At 40.2% G+C, this 26,889-nt stretch overlaps 2 protein-coding genes across 15 annotated transcripts in view; one reads left to right on the top strand and one right to left on the bottom strand.

Moving 5' to 3' along the window:
* LOC117996816 (RNA-binding protein 1-like) overlaps positions 1–26,889 on the bottom strand; it is a 411,711-nt gene that overhangs the window by 21,938 nt on the left and 362,884 nt on the right. The gene's annotated exons all lie outside the window — the stretch shown is intronic.
* The window catches only part of sws (patatin like phospholipase domain containing sws), a 49,276-nt gene that overhangs the window by 13,946 nt on the left and 8,441 nt on the right, over positions 1–26,889 (top strand). For 9 of the 12 annotated variants that reach the window (XR_011238590.1, XM_069509909.1, XM_034985358.2 and 6 more), the window contains 14 exons: positions 610–818; positions 1,870–2,025; positions 2,756–2,912; positions 3,866–4,021; positions 4,451–4,569; positions 5,271–5,384; positions 5,578–5,760; positions 5,877–6,032; positions 6,728–6,847; positions 7,457–7,643; positions 11,889–12,005; positions 23,219–23,339; positions 23,615–23,705; positions 26,511–26,719. Coding sequence is in view for 11 of the 12 variants with exons in the window: in XM_069509909.1 (XP_069366010.1) it covers positions 610–818; positions 1,870–2,025; positions 2,756–2,912; positions 3,866–4,021; positions 4,451–4,569; positions 5,271–5,384; positions 5,578–5,760; positions 5,877–6,032; positions 6,728–6,847; positions 7,457–7,643; positions 11,889–12,005; positions 23,219–23,339; positions 23,615–23,705; positions 26,511–26,719 (2,095 nt within the window). In the remaining variant the exon portion in view is untranslated. Of the gene's footprint in view, positions 1–609; positions 819–1,869; positions 2,026–2,755; positions 2,913–3,865; positions 4,022–4,450; positions 4,570–5,270; positions 5,385–5,577; positions 5,761–5,876; positions 6,033–6,727; positions 6,848–7,456; positions 7,644–11,888; positions 12,006–16,147; positions 16,265–23,218; positions 23,340–23,614; positions 23,706–26,510; positions 26,720–26,889 lie in introns of all 12 variants that reach the window. The other 3 variants (XM_069509907.1, XM_069509905.1, XM_034985353.2) reach the window with 1 other exon arrangement.

Genomic DNA, 26,889 nt, shown 5'->3' with positions numbered 1-26,889 from the left:
TGTATGCTATTCATAATTTTTTTTTAATTCCAGGAATATCTCCTCGAATATTGATTATGATTCATGAATAGGGTAACAAGATTTTATTTTATTCTAGAAACTAGTGTATGCCTGAGAGTTCATCCGCGTGGACTACACAAATTTCAAACCCCTATTTTACCTCCTTAGGGGGTGGTATTTTCAAAAATTCTTTCTTAGCGGATGTCTACGTCATAATAGCATTCTGCATGCCGTTCAGCCTGACCCGTCCAGTAGTTTGAGCTGTGCGTTGATAGATCAGTCAGTCATATTTTCCCCTATACATATTTAAATACGATAGCTGTGATAGCCTAGTGGTAAGGACGTCTGCCTTCTAATCGGAGGTCGGGGGTTCGATCCCGGGCACGCACCTCTAACTTTTCGGAGTTATGTGCGTTTTAATTAATTAACTATCACTTGCTTTAATGGTGAAGAAAAACATCGTGAGGAAACCTGCATGCCTGAGAGTTCTTCATAATGTTCTCAAAGGTGTGTGAAGTCACTCTGAGAGGAGACCCGTGCTCTGTAGTGAGCCGGCGATGGGTTGATCATGATGATGATGTTATTTAAATACGGCCTTTCTTTTTATAGGTGAAGTGGAAGGTGGTCTAGCTGTACTGACCGGCGAGCCCAGCTTTTTCTCCATAAGAGCTAAACACTTCTCCCGTATCGGGCTTTTGTCCAAGACAACAGTATACAGTATAATGAGGGAGCGACCGTCCGTAGTGCTTCATATCGCCAACTCGGTGGTGCGGAGGCTGTCCCCGTTTGTGAGACAAGTCGATTTCGCTTTGGATTGGGTAAGAAAATATGTTTTTTTGGTGCCAGAAGTACCCAAAGAGGGTTTTTAACTTTTTAGGGTTCCGTACCTCAAAAGGAAAAACGGAACCCTTATAGGATCACTTTGCTGTCTGTCTGTCTGTCTGTCCGTCTGTCTGTCAAGAAACCTACAGGGTACTTCCCGTTGACATAGAATCATGAAATTTGGCAGGTAGGTACATCTTATAGCTGACATTTGGGGAAAAATCTGAAAACCGTGAATTTAGGGTTAAATCACACAAAAAAATTAAATTGTTGTCATTGCGAACCGGCAGGAATCGCGCCCGACTGTATTTAAAATTATTTAGAAATTTCCATCAAGTGTAGGTAAAAACACTATAAAAATTATAAAATATCGTGCAAAATGTCGAAAAAGTACGACTGTAGTACGGAACCCTCATTGCGCGAGCCTGACTCGCACTTGGCCGGTTTTTTTTAAATAGACTAGCGCTTGCTGCAATCAGACCTGGTGGCAAGTGATAATGCAGCCTAAGATGGAGCGCGCCTGCCCGGAAGATGCCAACGGGAGCCTATTACTAACCCTCCGCTGTCCTTCCGTCCGTCCGTCTGTCTGTCTGTTAGCAGGCTGTATCTCATGAACCATAAGGTAGAGAGTTGACATTTTCACAGAACGTACATTTATTTCTATTACTGCTATAACAAATAATAAAAATTTCAAAACGGCTGCCATGAAAATTAAAAAATTTAAGTTGTATTTCTTGTGCGATGGCACGGAACCCTTCGTGTGCGAGTCCGACTCACAGTTGACCGGTTTTTTTAAATATATACGGGTTTGGTATTATATAGATATTCCCCGATTTTTTTAATGAACATTAGCCATGTTAAATGACTAATATTCCCCTTTGCTCTTCAACTAAGCGTCAGGCTTGTGCTAGGAGTAGGTACGACAATAGTGCAACGGGCGGATTTTGAACCGTCGACCTTTCGGTTTTCAGTCCACTCCTTTACCTGTTGAGCTATTGAGGCTTTTGGAAAGTAACTTCTAGAATAATTTGAAATTCATATTCCCAGGTGTTCCTGGAATCAGGGCGCGCGGTGTACCGTCAAGACGAGGAATCTGGGTCGACGTTTATCGTGCTTAGCGGGCGATTGCGTTCCGTTATAACCCACCCCAATGGCAAGAAGGAACTTGTTGGTGAATACGGCAAGGGCGACCTTGTTGGCATTGTAAGTATTCTTTCAGTTTATGGGTGAACAATGGGACCGATTCTCTTGTACACAATTCCTAAACTAAACTAAATTAACATGTCAAAATCTAGTGCTATCCTTTTCCGCAAGCAACATTATGAAAGGGATAACAAAAGATTTAGACGTGCCATTTTAGTTTAGTTTAGAGATTGTGTACAACGGAATTAGCCACACTATCGAGCTATGCTGCGCTGTGCTCTCCTCAGCTAAGCTGACATCACAAATCAACTAATCAGTTGAGATTACTTATCAGTACCTCAGTACATAAATGCGAAAGTACGTTTGTTTGTTGGTTTGTCCTTCAATCACGTCGCAACGGAGCAACGGATCGACGTGATTTTTGAATTGGTATAGATTAAGACCTGGAGAGTGACATAGACTTTTTATCCCGGAAAATCAAAGACGTCCCGCGGGATTTTCAAAAATGTAAATCAACGCGTACCAAGTTGCGGGCATCAGCTAGTATAAAATAATAATTATAATATACAGGGAAATACATAAAAATAAACATAGTACGAGTAATAAGTATACCATACATTTTACATTTTTGATAAAACAATTGTAAATGTAAAAAAAACAAAAACATTTGTCGCAGGTAGCGCTAGAGTAGCCCTATTTTTCTTCGGTTTTCCGTCACCAAGCCTAATTCTTGACATATCGTCGATTCAGGATCAAACTGAGAGTTCCCTCACGCTGCTTTTGTCCCTAGGTTGAAATGGTGACTCAAACCAGACGCAGTACTACAGTGATGGCAGTCCGGGACTCGGAACTGGCGAAACTTCCAGAAGGTCTCTTCAACGCGATCAAACTTCGCTTCCCCGTTGTTGTCACACGACTGATCAACTTATTGGGACATAGGATTTTAGGTTAGTAAATATGTTCTAGTTCATTTTGTGCATTTTGTGGTCTTCTCCTTTTGACCCCTCAAAAGTGAAAACACTGACTTGAGTTTGAGAATCGAAAACGTCTTTTATTTTGTGTAATATTTGTTGTGACAGATATTTTTTTATTCATTTTTCATTTAGATCGGATATGGGATAAGAAACGGGTAACGGGGTTACGGGAACTGCACGCCACCGAAAGCAGTTTCCCCCCCCCACTATCTGGGTGCTTGGTGCGTTTAGACCACCCGTTGTGCCAAATCTTTTTTTCCATGCACATGCCAATTGGGAAACCAACTCCCTTCAGCGGTGTTCCCTCTAGATTTCAACGTGGGGTTATTCAAGGGGAAGATCAACAAATTCCTTAAAAGCCGGCAACGCATTGTCGGTTCCGCTGGTGCTGCAAAATAGGTTCATGGGTGGCGGTAGCCACATAACATCAGGTGTCCTTGATTGTTTGAACGCTATTTATATAAAAAACAGGAGTTCCAAATTCTACTCATAAACAAAAAGGACGAAGCAAGCGAAACATATTATAGGTTAGTCCGCTTCTATCCTAAGTTGTATCATCACTTACCATCTAGGTGATTCGCTAACTCACTGTCTAACACTGAATGATAGCCACCGAGCCCATTTGCCATTAGTTGGTTCTACATTGCTGCTTCGCTGGGTGATAACAAAATGATTTTTCGTAGAAAACCTTCAATGGATTAAAAATAAATGTCAAATGAGCTCGGTAGCTATCATTCAGTGTTAGACACTGAGTTAGCGAATCACCCCGCAGCAGGTCAGATCAATATTTAGGGGCTTTATCATCAAATAAAAAAATTCATCTCGTGCAATTGGCAGAATATTAATCTTATGACACACCCTTGAGAATTTTGGTGGCTTGGTAACTAAATTATGAAGGTGTAAAAATATTATTAAATTGGTTTCAGGCTCATGGCAGAAACCTACCGCTGGTCTAGGCGCTGCCACCTTAGAATCCCGTCCCTCGCAGCATAATTTTTCCACCGTAGCCGTTGTGCCCGTTAGTGATGATGTGCCTTTGACTGCCTTTACTTACGAGCTGTACCACTCTTTGTGTGCTATTGGTGAGTTCTGGTGATTTAATATGAATTAAAAAAAAAATCTAAACCTGACATCTTTGAAAAATTAAGGCATTAAGTTTCAGGGTAATATTTTCCTCTAAGTCATGAAGAATTTCCGACAAGACAAGATTTTCCTTGAATTGATCTTTACAAACATAACTTTATATTTTTTTCCAAAATTAAACCTGAAGATTTTCCTTATTTAATTATTGAATTGTTATTGAAAACAATGGGAGCATATTGCGTCAAAAATGACTGCTCACGCGACATTTCAACTTTATATGTCAAATTTCATATCAAAAGTACGATTTTAGTCCTTATTTTAAAGGAGGACCGTACTTTTGACATGACAGTTGACCCATAGAGTTAAAATAGCGCGTGAAAAGTCATTTTGTACGGATTATATAATTATTTTGTATATCATACCCACAGGGGCAACAGTACGACTAACTTCCGATGTAATAAGAAAACTTCTCGGATTGACGATTATGGACCCAAACAACGAGTACCGTCTTAGCTCTTGGCTAGCTCAACAAGAAGATAAACATAAGGTAAGACAATATTAAGACTGAGGGCACACGATGAGTTGTGGCGCCGCACCGCAAAGATTTCACCGTATCAGCGGGCACACGAGCGGTGCGGCGCCGCAACGTTGCTAATTCGCAGCGGCGCCGTAGCAGCAATCGAAACGAGCGAGCGTGTGTCCTTCCTTGTGACGCATAAACATGAGCGGTGCTGCTCCGACGTCACAACGCATTGACCTCTCGCCTCGTCTCGGTGGTTGCAAGATATGCCACAGATATTTCTTTGTAAGACAACGCAGCGACACCGCACCGGCGCCGCACCGCTGCCGCAACGCATCGTGTGCCTCCGCTCTAACTCTGTGAAAATGTATGCCTCACATCCGGATGAAAATCCGTATTTTTGTAGTTACAGCGAATGGGTTAGTGCGATTGTTTAGCAGCCAATTTCCCGTTCTTAGCGCGAAACTCAATCCATTTTTATTGCTGGTATAATCTAGTGGGAACACCACTGATGGCAGTTGATTCCACAGTTTGCATGTATGTGCAAAGAAGGATCTGGCCCGACGGACTGTCGAAGTGCACCAGACACCCAGGTGGTGAGGGTGAAATGCTTACGGTGGTGCGCGGTGTGGTTGCAGAAAAAAGGGGGGTGGAATGAGGTTAAAAAGCGTATTCGTAAGCGTATTCAGCGTACTCCCCATTTACAAAGACCATTTATTGTATTGTAGGTAGCGATATATCAATGCGACCCGAGCCTAACGCAATGGACTCAGCGTTGCATCCGCCAGGCCGATTGCATCTTGATCGTCGCTTTGGGTGACAAGCAACCGAGCATTGGCAAAGTAAGTACATTTTGAACTAAATAATTTTGTCTCGATTCAAAAGTCTTCTCTATTTATATTATTTTAGCTGCTTTATCTTTAATTATAACTAATTGCTAAGTCGGAACATACGAAAAACGCAAAGCTACACTCAACATGGATTCCGGATATATCAATGACGGAACAAATAATATGGATGTACTATTTGTTTTAGATCGAAAAAGAAATCGAACGGCTAGCGATTCGAACGCAGAAGGAGCTAGTGCTGCTGCACAGGGAGGGCGGGCCCAACCCCTCCGGCACGGTGCACTGGCTCAACATGCGCACGTGGGTCAGCCAGCACCACCACGTGCGCTGTCCGCATCGCATGTTCACCCGCAAGAGCCAGTATAGGATTGTGAGTCTCTATACATCCTGAGGAAGCCTGCAAAACGCAAGAAGAATTAGTACTATTCCATTTGAGGGCAAGGATTTTTTTTTAATTTTTCAAATGACTGTTTTGTGACATCACAGAGCGAGCTGTACAGCAAAGTGCTGATGTCCGAAGCGAGCGTGCACTCCGACTTCTCCCGCCTCGCGCGCTGGCTCACTGGCACCGCTGTGGGGCTGGTGCTGGGCGGCGGCGGCGCGAGGGGCGCGGCGCACGTCGGCATGATTCGCGCCATACAGGTATGTGTTCTGACGTCACGGAGCTACCCCCCCCATTGTGTAAGAAGAACCATTTCATCGCTATCGCAATCGTCAAGAAATTCTGCCCTTTGATTGGTTGATTCGCTGTTTACATTTTTTCACAACCAATCAAAGGGCAGAATTTCTTGACGATTGCGATAGCCATGAAATGGTTATTCTTACACAATAGGGGGGGCTGAACTGGGAAGTTCTGATGTCTAAGGTGAGGATGCACGTAGTAATCCAGCTGGATTATTTTGATGTCCTGTATGGGTCTATACACATTACAGAATATTCAATATATTCTGTACCCATTACAGAAAATATGTCTGGCTTTTCGGGGATTACTTTAGGATAGTTCACTTAGAAGTCGTTTGGTGTCCTTTATGTTCTGTAATGTATTCAGGATTTTCGAGGATTTTTTTATTTTTTTATTTTTATTTTATATTATTTATTTTTTATATTTATCAAATTCAAAAGTAGGAAAATACCCAATTTATAGTAGGAGTGTTTTAGCGACTTTCGAGCGATAATGGATGGTTTCAAGGTTCAAAATATAAAATCGAAACGGTATTCGGGCTTTAAATATTATAACAAGAACTATAAAATCAATATCATACTTAGTTCAAAATAGTGCCATGTACCTCGAGGTATGTAATACATAAAATACAATTGGAATTGCGATATGTTTCTAGGAAGCTGGAATCCCAATTGACATGGTTGGAGGAGTGAGCATCGGAGCTTTTATGGGAGCCCTGTGGTGTATGGAACGAAATATTACCACTGTCACACAGAAAGCAAGAGATTGGTCTCAGGTATGCCCAAAATATTTACTACATCAAAAAAGTGACTAATAATTAAATTTTTGTATGCCAAAGTTCACAGATTCAAAGTTTCACAGTTCACAGTTCAAGTTATGACCATAATACTACATAATATTAGAACTTCAGGTTTTGGAACCATTTTAACTGCATGTAAGAGATTCTTAAGTCAAGACTCAGACACAAAATTTGGTACAGAAATAGCTTGTATACCTGGGAAGGACATAGGCTACTTATTATCCCGGAAAGTCAAAGAGTTCTCACGGGATTTTGAGAAACCAAATCCACGCGAACGAAGTTGAAGTCGCGGGCATCATCTAGTACTTAATAATTAACTGGTATAGAAAGTTTACTTTACAAAGACGTTCAAATAAATAGCTACTTTAGTTACGACACAATAAAGTGCAATTCAGCTCGCATAGCACTGTGCTCTAAAATTTAACAAACTGCTCTCTTTCTATTAACTCTTTCTTTCTCTTCCTCTCTCTTATGAGGTAGGACTTTAACAAAAGCCGTTGAAGGGTTTGAGTTTGTATCTTTCATTAGTAGAAAATTGAAACCAGCTCGTCAACAAAATTTAATAAAACCCTTTGAATTCCTCAGAAAATGACACAATGGGGAAAACAGCTAATGGATCTAACATACCCCGCTACATCCATGTTCTCCGGCCGCCAATTCAACACGACCATCAAGTCCACCTTCGGAGAGGTCCACATTGAAGATCTCTGGCTGCCATACTTTACTGTGACCACCGATATCAGCTCCAGTTGTATGAGGGTACATCGACATGGTGAGTATAGCTCTTACGTTAGTGAGGCTAACGGTACATTTCCACTGAAGCGAAGCGCAGTGGAGATGTATGTTCGATGCGGCCGAACCTGTGACTTGCATTTGTATTACTGAAAAATGCGATTCTTGCGACTCTGTAATCTAAAGAATAAAAGGTAGTGGTTAATGAATGAACGCAAAATTATACAAATACAATAAAACTCATTGCCTCAAAAACTCTTTAGCGATAAATGTCGCTTACGTCAATTTTGCGAAATTGAGGTGTACGAGTGGGAAAAAATAATTTTGCGCGCATTTATCTTTTATAATATTTAAGTTTAGTCAATATTGAGAAATTAAAATAAGCTCAATATCAAAATTTGAACAACATTAATTTTGGCATTATTTTGAGATTCGCAGAAAAAATTTCCTCCCTCCAAAGTTTGACTATCTGAAAAATAGGAGATCAAATTGTCTGCGAATTTCCATAAACTCCTATTGAATTTTGACCCTGAATTCTGACGTATTTATTTTTCAAACTTTATGGATACATTATTATTAAATACTAACTTAATTAACACAAAACATTCATGGACAGGAAATTTTGTGTGTTATATCTTATTATATATTGTGTTAATAATTAATTTGCTTTCGCACATCTACTAACTCGAACATGATTTTGGTTTGGTCATTTGACACTGGTACCATGGCCACATACGAAAATACTAGTCATATTACGGTCGACACATTTTTGGTCAAGAACAAAGTATACTTTACATTTTTATTGTGTTATTACGTGTTTTGTTGCATGTCATACAGTTGTTGCTTATATGTTTTTGTGCAAAGGAGACGTTTCAAAATTTATAGAGCCAGTTCATTTTACACTATAAAGGATGAGAAATCAAAATACAAGACTATTTCATGTCTTATTCTTAGATTTTGGGAAAGTTTTAATGATCGGTGTTGCAATAAATAAAAATGTAACAGAAATTATGTAAACATAAACGTAAAAATACTTTAACTTTTACTGATAATATTTCATTAGTTACTGGATAGGCTTTAAAAATCCTGTGAGAACTCTTTGATTTACCGGGATAAAAAGCATCCTATGTCCTTTCCCGGGATGCAGCCTATCTCTGCGTCCGAATGGGCTGCGAAAAGCTGAAAGACGAACAGATAGACACACTTATAGTATTGATTAGAGAGTTGCTGACAGGTTTGATCCCACTTCTGAACTAGATTTTGGAATACGAGCATTTTGGAAGCAATTATATCTTTTGTCGAATAATCAAAAGCTGACAGTTTTTATGACAGCATAAAGCAGCGATATTCAAAGATAGAAAAATCGGTTGTTTATCAAACATATGAAATTCTTTGAAATTTAAAAAATGTTCTGGCCTAGCATGAAACGTTTCCTGTATGTCTGCAGACCAGACTTGAACGGCACACGAAAATATATTTTCAGTTTTTGGCAATGTCACAACGTTTTTTTTTGTTTATGTCTGCGGAATTGTCCATACCATCATACGATTGTCGATATCTATGGTGGTGGTGACAACATTTCGAAACGGAGAAACCAGATAAGAAACAAGTCCTTTTCGTTGAGCTATCTTCAGAGTATTACGTTTAAGGGAGATCGCCGACCGCGACTTTTTTTTAAATAGAATAGAACAATTTTTTTTATTTAATTAATCTTTTACAAGTGCTTTTGAATCGTCAAATTTTGCAGCGATACAATACCGATACAGTCGCATAAAGCTTGCGATGCGTCGCTGGCCCACGCACCTTTGCCCACGATTCTGTATCGCTACAAAGTCGTAGTGGGTGATGTCCTAAGTTTTTGAGCAAACAAGCTTCTTGCTGGCATTGGCGGTAATATGCCAATTTGTATTGTTAAAAACTTCAAGAATTTTGCCATAATATTGGCAGTTAATATTGAGGTGATTGGTTGACTTCGGTCGGACCGAATTATGATAAACAGTCTCGTCATTGCGGCTAATACTGTACACTATATCTAAACTCAACTAAATTGACAGTTCTAAATCTATTGCTATCCTTTTCTGCAATGAGTATTATAAAAGGGATAACAATACATTTAGACCTGTCATTTTAGTTAAGTTTAAGATTGTGTACAAAAATTGGCCATAATGTCGGTCAGATCCAATGTCAATTAAACATTAATGCTGATAAGTCGGAACGTCTGAAGATAGCTTTTTAATGTCTCCTCCCCCCCAAGTTTTTTTTTAATGTTAGGTATACGCTATTTCGATTCCGCTACAGTGATTTTTTTACCTCCCATAACCACACTCACTTGCATTTATGTGTACGTATGTCTAAGTGTAAATTGTGTGAAGTATTCGTATTTTTATATAATTTCGTACTATTTATATACTGAAATAAAAAACACTATTGAAATTCTTCCCTCTAATACGAATCCGACATTTGCTTTGTGTTGTCATTACTTACTTAATAATTTGAAGAAAACGAGCGTTTGTGATTGGTTTACATAATAACGCTTAAAAATTTTGCTAGTACATTTATTTTAACGATTGTTTTTATCGTGATTCGGTGCGTTTCCAATGTCGGGTTGTATGTGATATTATAAATGTTGTATTTTCTCATTGACCATTCCTATCATAACATGCTATCATCTGCCTTCATGTATATGCACGAGTGTGGTTCTCTATTTATTTCTTGAAACCCTTATTTTCCCTTCTTCATCACTGTAGTACCCTCTTAGTACCGTTGTAGTATAGACGTTATGTGCATCGATAGACAAGTCTTCCGCATGCCACCATTTATCATTGTGAAATATTTCTTGCACTGTGAATTTTTCTATTTTATACGAATTTATAGGTCTACAAAAACGAATTTTTTCTGTTTTATACGAATTTATAGGTCAACAAAAACGATTTTTTTCTGTTTTATACGAATTTATAGGTCAATAAAAACGATTTTTTTCTATTTTATAAGAATTTATAGGTCAACAAAACCGAATTTTTACAACGTAACTTTTCATTGCGTTATAACAATGATATATTTTACATAATATATACGTAAAAAGAAGTAGATACGTCATACGTTACATACGTATCTAAAGTGAAGACTTAAAACTACGAAACTTGGGTCACATTTGTAGACCGCTATCTCTCTCACTCTCGTGCGTTTTTTATCTTTAGTCTTACTTATCACCGAGCACGAATTATATACGTCATATAATAAGAAAGTAATATTATGGTACAATGTCGTTAAAAGATTGGTTTGATTCAAAAACTAAATGTTTAGGGGTATCAAAGAAAAAAACAGTAGAATTAAGATAAATAGCGAGATTGAAAAGATGTTCATATGTACTTTAAATTCTAAAGGATTTGTACAGTAATAATATCAAATATCAGTTTATAAGTTCTTGCAAATCGACTAAGTGGTTGGGAATAAAAAGTGTAATCATCAGTCAGCATTTATTCCAGCATGGTTAATTGATAATAATTATTAATCGTTATAGCATCAAATATCATTATCATTAGACTATATCGCACATAATGTTGTTTAAGGTTTGATAATATGATATATGTTTTGTTTAATCTGTTATCTGTGGCAAAGCCATCGTATAAATAAATATATATATCTTAAGACTTGCAAATTCTGGCTTATTTTCAGAATTCCAGCTCTTAAAATATTAACAGAATCTTAATCTTTTCTTGATTGCTTACAGTTAAATAAACTCTACTAATCCTAGAGAAATGGGATTTGGAATGCAATTAAGAATTAATTGTAGCAATTTGTTTAAAAAACTTTTTTGACAATCTGGTACATCAATTTATTTTCACCGTGTTAACACGTTTTTTATTCTATATCCGTGTTTGCTTACTATTTTCCTGAACTCATTTCCTTTCCATGGATTGTGTTTTGACATACCCTAATTATTATAAGCGTACACAAAAAAATTGGATTGGTTCTTTCACTGTTTTTTTAAAAATATATTTGCACGGGTTACGGTTTCAGAAGTTTTAGAATGGGATATACATATACTAAATAGTTACTAAAAATTTCACGGTGTTGCTTACAATCTCTTTTGATACTGATGTTAATTTTTAAGACTCTCTCAGCAGATATTGATGTGTCCAAAATATTTATTCTAGGTTTAAAAGAATAATTTTCATGGTCCCGGATTTTGTTTTTTCCAAAAATACCAAACGGAGGCAGTAATTGGATTTAATTATCTGTATTTAAAAATTCGTCATGTCTAACTAACGTGCGCGCGTCGCAGGTTCTCTATGGCGGTACATTCGCGCCTCGATGTCTTTGAGCGGGTACATGCCCCCCCTCTGCGACCCCGTAGACGGCCACCTCCTTTTGGACGGCGGTTATGTCAACAACCTCCCAGGTAAACCAATCACAGCGCACCGTTTATCACGTGCGTCGTAAAACAACCAATCACAGGTGTGCGTCAATGAACACCAGCCAATCGCAACGGGTCGTGCGTATTGAAAAGCTTTTTTCGTACATCCTATTTAGGCTGAGTGTAAATATTTACATTATTACTAGGTCCTACATCAGATCTTTCCTTTCGCACCATTTCTAACAATCTCTGTACTACTTTCGTCACATTTTACTTATGCACTGATCTGTCAGCTAAACATAAAAAAACATTACCTACTTTTTCGGTACGCAATCCATATGTTAGCTTAGCGATGTGAGTCTGTAAAAAATGGACAAGGTTATACCTATGAACAAAAACAATAATTTTGTCGCAGTCAATATTTACACTCAGTTGGAAGTTTAACAAGAAAGGTAAGTAATGACAACACTGGGATTTGTCTGGACAATTCATGTAATGTATATGACAGTGCAGATTTTGGTTAGTTTCCTTTTATTTCTGAAAAAAAAAAACAATTAGTACGTTGCGTTTTATTACGGTTTTTGATATCAAATATTATAAGCTCTATCGATTTAGCTGGGCTTCAGTGGGCGCTAACCATTTTGAGACACCAACCAATCACAAACGAAACTGTTTTCTAATTGAATTTCAAATGTTTTTTGAAAACATTTTCGAATTGATATTTTTGAAACGTCGTTGCTGTTGATTGGTTGGTCACTCAAAATGGTAAGCGCTCATTAAGATTTTTGTCTCTATCGTTTGTACGGGATTACGTAACAGAGGAGAGCGCTATACTAACTTCATTTTTCATTTCGCGGATATAATATAGTCATGATTGAGAATGGCTAATGTTCTTTAAAAAAACATTACTCCAGTCTGAAAAGTAGTTTTACTTCAATAAAAGTTGTCCAGACAAATAGTACTATAGTGGAGCCATTACAAATGTGCGAACTGGGTCATAAATAGTTACGATCATAGAGTTGTGCGAATGCTGTAGAAGTCGTTATCGATAAAGGGACACCGTTCAGACGCAGGTAGCTGGCATGTAGTCCCGTTGTCCCCGTTAGCCGTATCCCCGTTAACGGGGACATCGGGATTTTAATAAAATTATTAAAAACTTATCCCGTTGTCCCCGTTGTCATTTCCGTTTAACGGGGACATCGGGATTTGAATAAAATTATTAAAAACTTATCCCGTTGTCCCCGTTATCAATTCCCCATCAACGGGGACTGCGGTAAATGAACAAAATTGTTAAAAACTCTTTCCGTTGTTTTCGTACTCTGCCCCCTTTAACAGTATCCGAGAGTCGACATTATTATTTAATTAAACTAAGTACCTAGGTACCATATACACAGTTTTTTCACTGTAATGAAATCGTTTAGTAAAAACCATAAACATGGAGGTGTTTAGCTTTAAATTATCTTCTTCTTCTTATATCTGTCGCAGGTATATTGTCAAAGTAGTGATATTATAATTAAACGGTAGATTGTCAATCGACTTCATTTTTTACAATTTAATAGCCTGGTTTTAGTCATGTTTTAGTGGTATTGTAATATCATGGGATCATTATAGCGACATTATAATAAATCTAGGTATATTACTGGCTCCCATGACACATTTTCTACTTCTTTGGGAGCCAGTGGTCAAACTCGTATGTGCCAAATCTTTTTGCAAATAAAGATATTTATTTATTTATTCATTATTTATTTATTATGAGTAAAGTTGGCAGTGGGCGACGTCGACCATTCTAATTGGTCAAAAAAGTCCTCCTCCAGAAAAGTATCTTATTACTTCCTATGATATTAGTACAATAGTACTTATAACTCTATGATTGCAAAATTGACATTCGAAACGGCCAATCAGAGACGGCCTCATAATGACCAGCAAATTGTCAAAATATCATTGCCTTACAATATCACTATAGTGTCCCCGTGACATTACAATGACACTAAAACCAGACCGTTACATTTTGAGAAATGAACTCGATTGACAATCTACCGTTTAATTATAATATCACTACTGAAAGTATAATATCGCTGCTTTGACAATATACCTGCGACATATACCTACACGCTGAAATTTTAATGGTTGTTTTCCCCAAAGCAAAATGATTGTGTCGTGGTATTACAATCGATTTATAAATAAAAAAAATTATTTGAGTCAAAAATGACAAATTTACAATCGAGAAAAGACCTCGAGAGAGGCCTCGAACCAATAGTGATACCACGTGCGTGCAGGCTAGTTTATGCCATATCACTACGCGCGAGAGCTTATTTTGCTCTAAACTTTTTCACTTTATTGACAGCGTGATTCGAGTGGATGTACCTACCCACTATTCACGTTACATCTAGGGAGGTACTACTGTTTCTCACACTTTAGAGTTGTCGATTTTTTTTAAATTATTTTAAGACAAAAACATTTGTATTTTTTAAGTTTAACTCAAAATTTCCATAGTACTACTGAGGGCAAATCGTTCTGCTGCGGGAAGACAAACACTAAAATTTCACCGTGTATATAGAAATATCACTCACTCACTGAAGTGAAAATCGACATTTAGGTTATTAAGTTTAAATAATAAAAATCTGTATAAGTCAGTTTGGGAAATTCCCCTCGTAAGGGTGGTAAAATAGTTTTATAGAAAAGTTTTAAATATTGTTATTTTAACTTGCAATTTGAAACGTAAGTTCTTTCTAGGGGGTAGGTATCAGGTAAGAAGATTCCCCCCTATGGGGATGAAAGGGGGGGTCAATGGTTGTATGAAAGTTCTATGTTTTTAAAGTTACGTGAAAATTGTCATTTAGGTTACTAGCTTTAAATAATAAAAATCTGTATAAATCATTTTAGATAATCCCGCGACTTCGTCCGCGTAAAATTTCTGGTTTCTCATGAGATCAGAAATTTTCCCGCTGCAAAAGGCGTCACTAACCTACTCACCTTAAGGCACATAACCCAGAATACCTAAATGCCAATTTTCATATCTCTTACTTCAAAAACATAGGTTTTTCATGTAACCTTTCAACCCCATTTCACCCCCTTAGGAGTGTATTTTCGCAAAATCTTTCTTTATCAGATACTTTTTTTTTTAAATTACCAACATAAAGAATGTTTAACAAATCTAATTTAGACACAGCAAAAAACCACGAAGGTTTAAAAAGTGTGTCATTCCGTCTATTTCTTAATACATAATAATATTGCTTCTATAAACAATTTACATTGTTTATAGAAGCACTTATTACATTACATTTGATACAAAAACTTACCCCTTAAAAAGAATATTCGCTTACAAAATTTCATCCCCTATTCTACAAACCTTAAGAGGGGATTTTCCAAAATAACTCAAGCCTATTGGCGATTTTCATACCTGTAACTTCAAAAACATAGGACTTTCATATAACCTTTTAACTCCAATTTTACCTCTGTAAAAAAACCTCTATGTTTTCGTAAAAAAAATCTTAGATAAGCGTAGGAGTTGCAAGTTTATTACGGTTCCTAGCTTGTCTGTCGTGGAAATCACCGTTTTTTTTGTAACGGAGAATGTTATGTCTAACAAAAATTATATTATTGTAAATATATTGAGAAGCTACTATAAGAATATCTATTTCCTTAAATTTCTCTCCTAGGGAATCGCGCGGTTTTAAATTATAAATTGCACGTATTGCCCTTTTTTGTAATACGATTTTTTTTCCAATATCTGCTGCTTTACCCCATAGCAAGATTCCATAAGACTGTGGAATCGACTCTCGGATACTGTTAACGGGGGCAGAGTATGGAAACAACGGAAAGAGTTTTTAACAATTTTATTAATTTACCGCAGTCCCCGTTGAAGGGGAATAGAGAACGGGGACAACGGGATAGATTTTCAATAATTTTATTCAAATACTGTTGTCCCCGTTAAACAGAAACGACAACGGGGACAACGGGATATGTTTTTAATAATTTAATTCAAATCCCGATGTCCCCGTTAACGGGGATATCGATAACGGGGACAACAGGACTACACCGTAGCTGGGGCGACTTGCTCTTTATAACCGGTTATCGCCGTTCCAGTTCCATAAGGCCAGTTTGTGCGAGCGAGAGGTCAGATAAAAAAGATTTATGACTCAGTTCGCACGTTTGTAATAGCTCAACTATAGTAGTGTGAACGGTAGGCACGCTCTGGCGGTACTGTCGAGCGTCCATGAGCATAGCCGGCATCTTCCCGCCCATCTGCGACCCCAGCGACGGACACCTGCTGCTGGATGGCTGCTACGTGAACAATGTGCCAGGTTGGTGAATAAGCTTTTGATATAATAGTCTTAGATTGTAGGCGGTAGTCGCCTATAAAAGCGAGGTGCGCCCAAGTACGAGGCTCATTTCGCTACTGATTTTTGTGCTGTATTCAACGTGGTCTGGTTTGAATTATGTTTTTCTTTATTACTGACTTTTACTTTTTGTGTCTTTCATGTTAAATTTTGTTCCAATAATTAAAAGTTTGATAATTGTAAAAGTATTTGGTTTTGTGTTAATAAATTGTGTTTTTTTTAATTGAATTTTACTTCCGTACCTAAATTCAGAAGTGGGATTCCTATTCAATGGCCCACTATAGTTAAAATCTAGTCACTGACAATCAGTTTGCTTAAATTGGAACAAAATTCTAACCTTTAAATTTTTGTTGTTGTTCTTGTACGATGTCGGATCGCGGGTATCGTAACCGCGATCGTAGCCGTGATGTGCCGTGATCAACATCGAAGTTCTCGAAGCAGACCACGTGGATGTGAAACAGCAGGGCCTAGATGTAGGTCGCGAGATCACGCACTTAGTCGTGTTTTTATCCAAACGTTGCACTCAATAATGAATCAATACTCCGCGATCGAGAAAAACGTGTCGAGACTTGTCGAAAATAGTTTAACCTCGGTAGTAACTAAACGCGAGTGTAATATTAATCGTCTCGGTAACACTGTGACCGTTCAAACAGAATGCAACACTCCCGTTTCTGCACCTTGTTCCGAACAAGATGAAGTTACTGCAATTAAATCTTCAAAATCAAGTACCTATACCTTTGGCTTTATGGCTAGGCACGTATAGGCCACGTGAACGTATCTAGTTCAAGTGTTTTTGTTCAAATTGAATTTTTGGTCTAAAAGTTTTCACGTCTACCCTACGTGTTTTTGTAATTAATAATGCCGTCGTCTAAATCTGTTAATCGATTTAAGTATAAAAGTAATTCACGTAAATTGAATAATGAACAAAGATGTGCTACTCAGTGTTGTACAAGCCCCCGTTCATCAACGCTGTCTGAGCAAGCTCGGACGCCGCAGCGCCGCTACACCGCCAGGTCTGGGGAGCGAGCTATACCGCGTGGGCTCCATGGTTTCCAACGCAAATTGTGCGGTGTCAGTAATCACGGACAAAATAGTGAGTGCGATAATTAGTGGAATTATTCAGGTGAGATCCAACCATGTCTTTATTTTTTTGGTCTCGGTTTTTAATGATGTTGATGCATGATGTAAAAAAAGTTGATCATGTTCGTAACCTCAACCGATGGCATAGCCGTGTGGTAGTTTCGTAAAGTGGAACTTGTACAAAGGTTTTTGTTATGATCAGTCTTAGATCAATTTTAAAACGGAATTTATTCCGCTGTGTCCACGAGAGGTCGATATTGAGAACATTTATGTCGGTCCATTAGTCACTTCATGAAGTATCTCACCAAAGATACCCGCAATTTAAATTTGCAGTTTAAGACTAGAAAGCGTAGTCTTAAACTGCGAAAGTCTAAAGTTTTAGTCTAGTACTTTCCAATCACGCTGTTTTCTGAGTGAAAATTAGGATCACAGAGTGTACCTACTGTACGAAAACTTAAAACTTATCGAAAACCAAAAACATCGGTTTTGATGCAGTTTGTTCTTTTTGTAAAAAGAGTAACCGTAATGTAGGTAGATGAGTTTTTGCTAAACAATTATTTTTGCCACGAGATAACAAATTGAGTTTCCACAAGATTAGAAATCAGTCTTCATGTGGTGTTAGATCGTTGTATGAATAGGTGGATCTGTCGTAATAATAAGGACTGTACTAAACCAACTGGGAAATACTTATATTCGAACACGATTCGAACATAGTCGAACATAGTCGAACATAGTGCTCACATTTATCTTTCTTTTCTCGAATGTTCCGACGCAATGCTGCACGCTTGGCTGCGGGCTTTGGAATTCTGCATGAGAGCGAGGCTGGCTATGCTCTGGCCTGACGCTGCGCTGGCGTTGCTGCGCCGTGCCGCGCCGCTGCCGTGCCTTTCTGCGCTCTGCACGAGCGTGACGCTGCGCTGGCGTTGCTGCGCCGTGCCGCGCCGCTGCCGTGCCTTTCTGCGCTCTGCACGAGCGTGACGCTGCGCTGGCGTTGCTGCGCCGTGCCGCGCCGCCGCCGCGCCTTTCTGCGCTCTGCACGAGCGTGACGGTGCGCTGGCGTTGCTGCGCCGTGCCGCGCCGCTGCTGTGCCTTTCTGCGCTCTGCACGAGCTTGACGCTGCGCTGGCGTTGCTGCGCCGTGCCGCGCCGCCGCCGCGCCTTTCTGCGCTCTGCACGAGCGTGACGGTGCGCTGGCGTTGCTGCGCCGTGCCGCGCCGCCGCCGCGCCTTTCTGCGCTCTGCACGAGCGTGACGGTGCGCTGGCGTTGCTGCGCCGTGCCGCGCCGCCGCCGCGCCTTTCTGCGCTCTGCACGAGCGTGACGGTGCGCTGGCGTTGCTGCACCTGCCGCGCCGCCGCCGCGCCTTTCTGCGCTCTGCATGAGCGTGACGCTGCGCTGGCGTTGCTGCGCCGTGCCGCGCCGCTGCCGCGCCTTTCTGCGCTCTGCATGAGCGTGACGCTGCGCTGGCGTTGCTGCGACGTGCCGCGCCGCTGCCGCGCTTTTCTGCGCTCTTGGCGAACGAGACGGCGCGCTGGTGGTACTGCGCTGCGTGCGCCGCTGCGGGCTATGGTGCCTCTCGCGAGCATGGGGCTCACTGGTGTCGCGGCACCAAACCGCGCATGCTGCTCCAAGCTTCGGCGCCCTTCGCAAACGTTGCAGCTCACTGGTATTGTGACACGATGCCGCGCGCATCGTGGGGCAACATAAGTGCTGCCGAGCCCTTGTACGAGCTGATTGGTGAGAATGTTCTTTTTTAAAGTTAGTGTCCATGATTTCGATAGGTATGTGTTGTAGTAAATCACGTTACCTGCGCATACCATCGTGGACTTAAAAGTGTTTCGTATAATATGCGAGCCAGTGACGCACTGTAGTGCGTTCGTAAATAATGTAACGTGGGTAGATTCAACTTTTTTAGAAAATCTGATGATTCCCGTTACCGATTGTTTCCGATTTTGCCATTTTTATTAGATTCATTTGTTAGGGTCAGGCGAGGCCGAGTCCTTAAGACAAGGCCATAACGTAGGTAAAGTGCTTACCCCTTGAGTACATTAAACAAATCTGGCAATCTAAGATCTAGCTGGGTACTTTCGGCGCTACGTTGACGAGTATGCTATTCAGACAGCCTGCCTTGCACGTTTGACGAAAAAAAGAGGTTCCTTTTCAATGAGGCCCTGAACAGGAAAAGATACGTCAGAACATCACTGAGCGACTCACCACTGAGTCCAAGGTAGCAATCTTTGCTAATTTACCCACGGTGCAGTGAGTAGGTAGTACTCCTACGTGCTGGGAGCGTTGGCAGTCAACACTTGCGCCACCATTTGGTTTGTCTTCACTTTATGGGTGTGACCAACTACAACGCTTTCACAGCCACCGAGCCTAAGAAGGCCGTACTGCCGCGCGTTACTCGTATGTGGATTTATTTCCATGACTTCACCTTCGACTTTGAGTACCAAAAGCGCACGATGATGTGTTATGGCGACTATTTTAGCTCCAACCCTTTAAGTCAACAGCATCACCAAGACGAGCAACTGGGCTCAGATGGTGCAGGTCGCAGATCAGGACAAGCTCGTCGAGTATCTGTAAGTGGGACAGCTAGACTCTCATCGGTATTAAAGTGTTACGCTCTATTACCGCTACTCACCAGTAGGAGCGGAAGCGTGGTTGTCGTGATACCGTCGTCTGCTGCAAGTCTTTGCCGTGAAGACTCTGAACCTGATCCCGAAGTACTTCTGGTTTCCTGGGCTACTTCAGTTCGTAGTCAAGTATGTGGCTGACTGCCTGGTTTGTATATCAAACAAGCGATAGATCTCTAGAGTTCCTCACTAGCAGACAACAGTGCGGTTGCTGAAACTGTACGGCTTGATCATGTGGCATGGCGTGAAATGTGACGCTCCAGGGCGACTGAGCTGCTGAGTAAAATCAGTCCCGGCAGGATGCCTATGCTAACCAGAATCGTCGTCCGCCTCGCGTGTTGAAGGCTGGAGGCATGGTGTTGGTGATCGAGTATTCCCAGTCAACGGGGAAGTTTGACTCTGGCATGTGAGGTCCATACAAGGTCCTGAATCGGCTGCTACGAGCTGGAGCTGCTGAGTGGATCGTATGGCAAGACCGCTCAGGTGGCGGCGGAGGGCATGGTGCCCTGGCAAGGAGAGTGGTGCCCGGATGCGTGTGGTACTTTCTTCGCATGTGAGTTCAGCTTGTTGACTACTTTGTGGTGGTGAAGATGAAAGTCGTGGTTTTGTTAATCATAGCCCCAAAACTCTCACCCTCCTTACTAAAAAGGCCTTGCTTGCTCCCTTACGTACTTATCTACTGACGGACTGATCCACGACATCTATTTTCGTGCTATGACTAAACAAATCACGGTAATGCTTTACTCCTCAAGGGAAGTTCAACGATGGCTGGTTGAGATGCACTTTCATAGACTGTTGCCCGAGCCCGGTGGTCTGATGATGGTCATCTCAAGTTCCTGCTCCATAGACCGTTGCCCGAGTCTGGTGGTCTGAGACCGTTGCCCGAGTCTGGTGGTCTGATGAAGTTCATCTCAAGTTCCTGCTCCATAGACCGTTGCCCGAGTCTGGTGGTCTGAGACCGTTGCCCGAGTCTGGTGGTCTGATGAAGGTCATCTCAAGTTCCTGCTCCATAGACCGTTGCCCGAGTCTGGCGGTCTGAGACCGTTCCCCGAGTCTGGCGGTCTGAAGATGACGAGAAGAAGCGCGCGCTAGGTTTGAGACGTCTCATAGGTTGATAGGTGTCACCTCCTCTGGGTGATAGGGACACCCCATAAAACAAAATGATTTATCTACATGTCTAGCTAATGCTAAGTCGCATTTCGAATTGCTTACCCATTGTGTTAACATTTGTAGCTATGGAGTTGTGCTATATCGAAACTAATTTCAGGTGATGACTATGAAGTAGTATGCCCAGGTGCTGGTCCCCCTTCCGCACCTGAGTTTGCCCCGGCACCTTACGCGGTAGAGGCAGAGGCATCGCTCCATTCGGCGAGCTCCTCACCGGTCTCCCCTCGCGCACCGCACGCCGACAGCGTTGCGGCGCCAGCTGCAAGTCTCCGCAGAGAAGATCTCACGACCTTTTCTGGCTATGACGGCGGACGAGGACGCCGCATAGTCAGGAGAGGCCGTCTTAGATTGTAGGCGGTAGTCGCCTATAAAAGCGAGGTGCGCCCAAGTACGAGGCTCATTTCGCTACTGATTTTTGTGCTGTATTCAACGTGGTCTGGTTTGAATTATGTTTTTCTTTATTACTGACTTTTACTTTTTGTGTCTTTCATGTTAAATTTTGTTCCAATAATTAAAAGTTTGATAATTGTAAAAGTATTTGGTTTTGTGTTAATAAATTGTGTTTTTTTTAATTGAATTTTACTTCCGTACCTAAATATAGAATTTACAGGCATAACGGATATGGCCTGCGTACACTGGAGGACGGGATGGCAGAGGTTTTTAAATTTAGCAATGCTCGGTGCTATAGAGAAAACAGCGCTGCGATGCTGCGAAGTCAAACACCGAGCGTTTGAAATATATACCTTATTTCGATTGGATAAAGGAGACGGTCCATTTTGGAAGTACTCTTGTACCCTATACCATGAAAAGCGAAAAATACACAGAGTTCATTAAAAATAAAATAAATTAAAAAATCATAATAAATAACTTGCTAAAATAAAAATGTAATCTCAAGTTTTTCGGTACTGCTTACAACACTTACAAGATGGCGTCCTTCAAGCCACAGAGAAAGCAGTAGACGCGGTTCTATGTCAAATGTCATTTCTGACAAGTGATGTGACTCAAAGATATTTTGACAGATTACGTCAAAAAACATGAATCCGTCCGCCATTATTACGTATTTATAGCTTAGTTATATTGCGTCACGTGGAGAGAATAAATAATATTACCACTAAAATGAGGATGAGTTCATGGATTTAATCAATCAAAAATGGTTTAATGTTTTACTTTATCATATTTTTTTACTGGTACAAGACCAGACCCACATTCGATTCAATTCTGGACCGTCTCCTTTTAAATTCAATTGATAAATTTAAGATTATATTCATCTCTGCTGTCTCGTGCTCCAGTGTGCGCAGGCCATACCTGAGTAGGTTCCTGCGGTAGCCGAGCGGTGCGGGAGGAGTGTGATGATGTGGCGCGAGAAGTCAGTAATTCTTCATCTTGTGACAACAGTAACTCCTCCCGCACCTCTCCACTACCGCCGGAGCCTCCTCAGTTATGCACTATACCTACAATAGAAATGGAAATGGTTTTTGTTTTATTATATAAGTACATTGTAATTGTCTAGTGAATTACCACTGGGTCGGAATGCCACTTCTATCGAGGAAACCAGCGAGAAACTCGGCGAAAAATTTAGGCTCTTTAAAATCCCGTGGGCACTCTGATTTTCCGGAATAAAAGTAGCCTATGCCACTCTCCAGGTCTTTAACTATACCCATGCAAAAATCACGTAGATCAGTTTTTCCTGTTCCGACGTGATTGAACTTTCTTACTGATTTGTAATACTTATCACTAAGTCAAAACGCCTGTTTATCATGTAAATTAAATAGTTGTCTTGAATATAGGTAGACCAGAATCTCATGAAAAATACGGAAATGAAATGCCAAAGTTACTCTGTGAGTATCTGTATATAGTACTCTGAGGTGAATATTGTCACTCAGTGTCATAGTGAATTTTTTTTAATACATAAATTTCGTGATTATGCCGAAAATTTGCCTATGCCTAGTTGCCATGAAATTCTGGTCTTACTATAGCTACTAAAGGTTTTGAGATTTGTGTTCTGATCGTCTTCTCGTTCTGATCGTTCTGATGTTTTCAGCTGACGTGATGCGGTCTCTTGGAGCTAAGCACATCTTGGCTATCGACGTTGGTTCGCAAGACGATACTGATCTCACCAATTATGGAGACGATTTGTCTGGCTGGTGGTTACTATGGAAACGGTACGAAAACACTTTTTCACCATTCTTTAGTGTTAACCCAGTACTCAGACAGGAAACCAAAGAAATCAGTTTCCAACTCTTGCTTCGGCACTCATAAGATACCGTCTCTCATTCAACCAAGAACATATTTTATTTTGTTTAGTTTAGTTATGCTCCTGAGGCGTATAACATCTGCCCTCAAAGACGTTGCTTCGTGACCACGACCGCTCTTCCAAGAGTGCTACGACAAAGAAGAAGAAGTATTCTTAAAGCACTTTTTGTCGTATTGGTTACAGATGGAACCCATTCACGACTCCAGTCAAGGTGCCGAATCTTCCCGATATTCAAAGCAGGCTTGCGTACGTTTCTTGTAATCGACAGTTGGAGGTAAGATGCTATTAAGATATTTAGCTAAGCCATTTTTCATGTTTATGTGCTGGATGAAATTTGTTGATCGTGAAAAAGTTAAAATTTTTTTTTTTTTTTTTAAGTTAAAAATTAATTTTTAACTTTTTTTTTGTCGTGTCTGTCAAGAAAACCTATAGGGTACTTCCCGTTGATCTAAAATTATGAAATTTGGTAGCTAGGTAGGTAGGTCTTATAGCACAAGTAAAGGAATAAATCCGGAAACCGTGAATCTGTGATTACATCACAGAAAAAAATTAAAATGTGTTCATAAACAAATAATTAGTATGCATGCTCGTCAGCACCAGAATTATGTTATTATTATCGAAATTGAAGACTAAACCACTAAAAGATACAGATACGTCAGGATTACAACCTTTAGATTAACCGAGCCTTCGTGGGCATACTAACATCATTCTTGCACACTACGAGAGATATCACAGACTACCCTCAACTATTAACCTACCGTCAATAATGAGTCATGATAACAACGTCTCTTATGAGACTAGGCAATGCTAACTAACACTAGCTAAGTCCCTACCTAGCGACCGGCTCCAACCATCCCCATACCGGCCCCAGACCAACCAGCTAACCTAGCACACCACACTTAGTTCAATTAACCTCAACTACAACAATCACGTTTGTCTAATACAAATTGGAACGATACAAATGGACTTACCAGATAAACAGCTAGTGAACACACACTATACCATCATTCACACAATCACATCACTTTCCACAACCTAGTACTTTAACCTTTAACAACTGAAACCACGTTAGGTCACAACAACAATTACAATAACCTACAGTACGACACACATAGTGTCTACTGAGAAGCGCCCTCGGTAAGAGCCACACGAATAATGTCTCGTGACACACTGCGCATCTCATTTTATAATCTCACAATGACGGTGGGGACGATGACGCGATGTTCAATGAGCAAAGTGTTTACAATTAAATGGCGGCGAGCCTACAAGTATTTTAAATTTTCGAAGTTAGATAACTATATCAAATGGGGCCTGTATAAACAGATTTTTATTTATTTTTATGCATAAATAGTTTTTGATTTAACGTGCAAAATGTCGGAAAAATACGACTGTAATACGGAACCCTCGGTGCACGAGTCTGACTCGCACTTGGCCGGTTTTTTATGAGGAAGCGAAGAGTTTCATGCGCGACAGAGGCAGTTGCTTAAGGGAAGTAGGGAAAGAGGCTGCGATCTGCGCTCTGGGGCCGACCTGGTCCAAAGGTTGGTCCATCGCCATCCAGCGTGACAACACTGCCAGCTTGATGTGCACCTTTGGCCCGGGGGCAACCAGGGGCGGACTTTTTGACGACGTCCGTCGTTATGAAGAATTATTTTAACATTTAAAATTGAGCTTTAAGAATTTTCATTGTAATTTACTGAATATTTTACAAACATTTGACAAAAATCTTTGACAAATATATTTTTTTACAATAACAAATATAGGTTCGGTTGTGAAAAATTGTATGCATTTGAATAATAAATTGGTTAAACAATTCGTGTCACCCAATCTAATTCAACTGCTAATAAGCTCGGTGTGACTTCTGCTAACTTCACTCGTGACTTGATTATGTCACCAACATTTGTGAATGAAGTTAGTTAGTATATCTACTTGCCACCATAGATAAGATAGGCAAGCGGCGCAAGTATGCCTCTCTTATCGAGAGTTACATTTTTGTTCCGTTTGCCGTGGAGACCCTGGGCCCATGGAGTCTTAGTACAAAAACATTTTTACGAGACATTTCACCGCGATTAAAAGCCTCATCTGGTGATAGAAGGGTTGGCTCATTTTTTGCGCAACGGGTCAGACTGGCAGTCCAGCGCGGAAATGCAGCCAGTATTCTTGGCACCATTCCACGCGGGCATGATTTGTATATATATATTAGAGAAGGCTAGCTTTAAGTTTTATTGTAATATTTTCATTTAAAAAAATCAAGTTAGTAGGGTGTCAATCTGTGCCAGTTATAGTCGTAAAAATATAAGAGGCCCGTTTTGACACTTGTCATCGCGTCGTCACTAGTTATGAACCATACGACCGAGTCGTATGGTTCATAACTAGTGACGACGCGATACTTACGATAGATCGATTCAAGTTTGTATCAGTATTTGATCGATTTGATAAAATATAACTACACAATATTTAATTACTATTAAAATCGAATAAAGCTGGTTAAATTCAGAAGAAAAAGACTGAGAACGTGACTGTTTTCGAAACGTTTCGTAATAATTAGAAATTGCATGCTACAATAAAGTAAGCGCAAAAAGAATAGTCGCAATACATTTCATATTATTTTACGCGTCTAAAAGATATATACGTATTTTTTTTAAACTGCACTTTATGTAATTAATTTTAATTTTATTGCTTCTTTCAGTTTCGTTCCAAGTTACATTCTATGGTTTTTCACAAATGTCAAAACGGGCCTATTACATTTTTACGACTATAATGGCACCGATTCCTTTGTCTTTCTCTAAACTAAATTTAGAGTATCTGCATCCTTTTCTTTTTAACAATGCTAAAAAAGGAACGGAACATGACTTTCACATTTAAAGACTCTAAATTTTAGTGCACAATACAAATTTAAACAGTAGGTTCGCGAGTGCGCTCTAAAATCACGTGTTTTACCATCTCAAAATTAAATTTAAAACTGTCAGACTGCGTCTGTCCTTTTCATATTACATTAGGAAGTTGTGCTCAGAATCGGTGCCAATGTTTGAATAGGGATTTACTAACTTAATGATTTGTACTTCATAACGTATTTCAGGAGGTAAAGTCATCAGACTACTGCGAATACATCCGACCGCCGATAGATTCGTACAAGACTCTTCAATTCGGTTCCTTCGACGAGATCCGTGAAATTGGCTACAGACACGGTTCCGCATACTTCGAGGGACAGAGGCGAGGCGGCGGCGAGGGGGTGAGCGGGGCGGCGGCGGCGGAACGCAAACACGACGCACAACCCGCTATAACCGAGTAAGAACTTTTCACAATATTCTGTCCTTTTCTTACAGGAGTAAAAAGAATGAGATGCTTCATTTTTTCCAAATCGGTGCTATTGTTTGTATTAAACATTTTAATCCTGTTGGTTAGGGTTTTGTGCAAAATATGCATCAGTATCACCAGAAAACATGAAACAGGAAAAA

This window comes from Maniola hyperantus, chromosome 4 (assembly GCF_902806685.2).
Source record: "Maniola hyperantus chromosome 4, iAphHyp1.2, whole genome shotgun sequence".
NCBI classification, from domain to species: domain Eukaryota; kingdom Metazoa; phylum Arthropoda; class Insecta; order Lepidoptera; family Nymphalidae; genus Maniola; species Maniola hyperantus.
The sequence above is the reverse complement of the archived record's forward strand: the minus strand, read 5'-3'. Positions and strand labels throughout refer to the sequence as shown.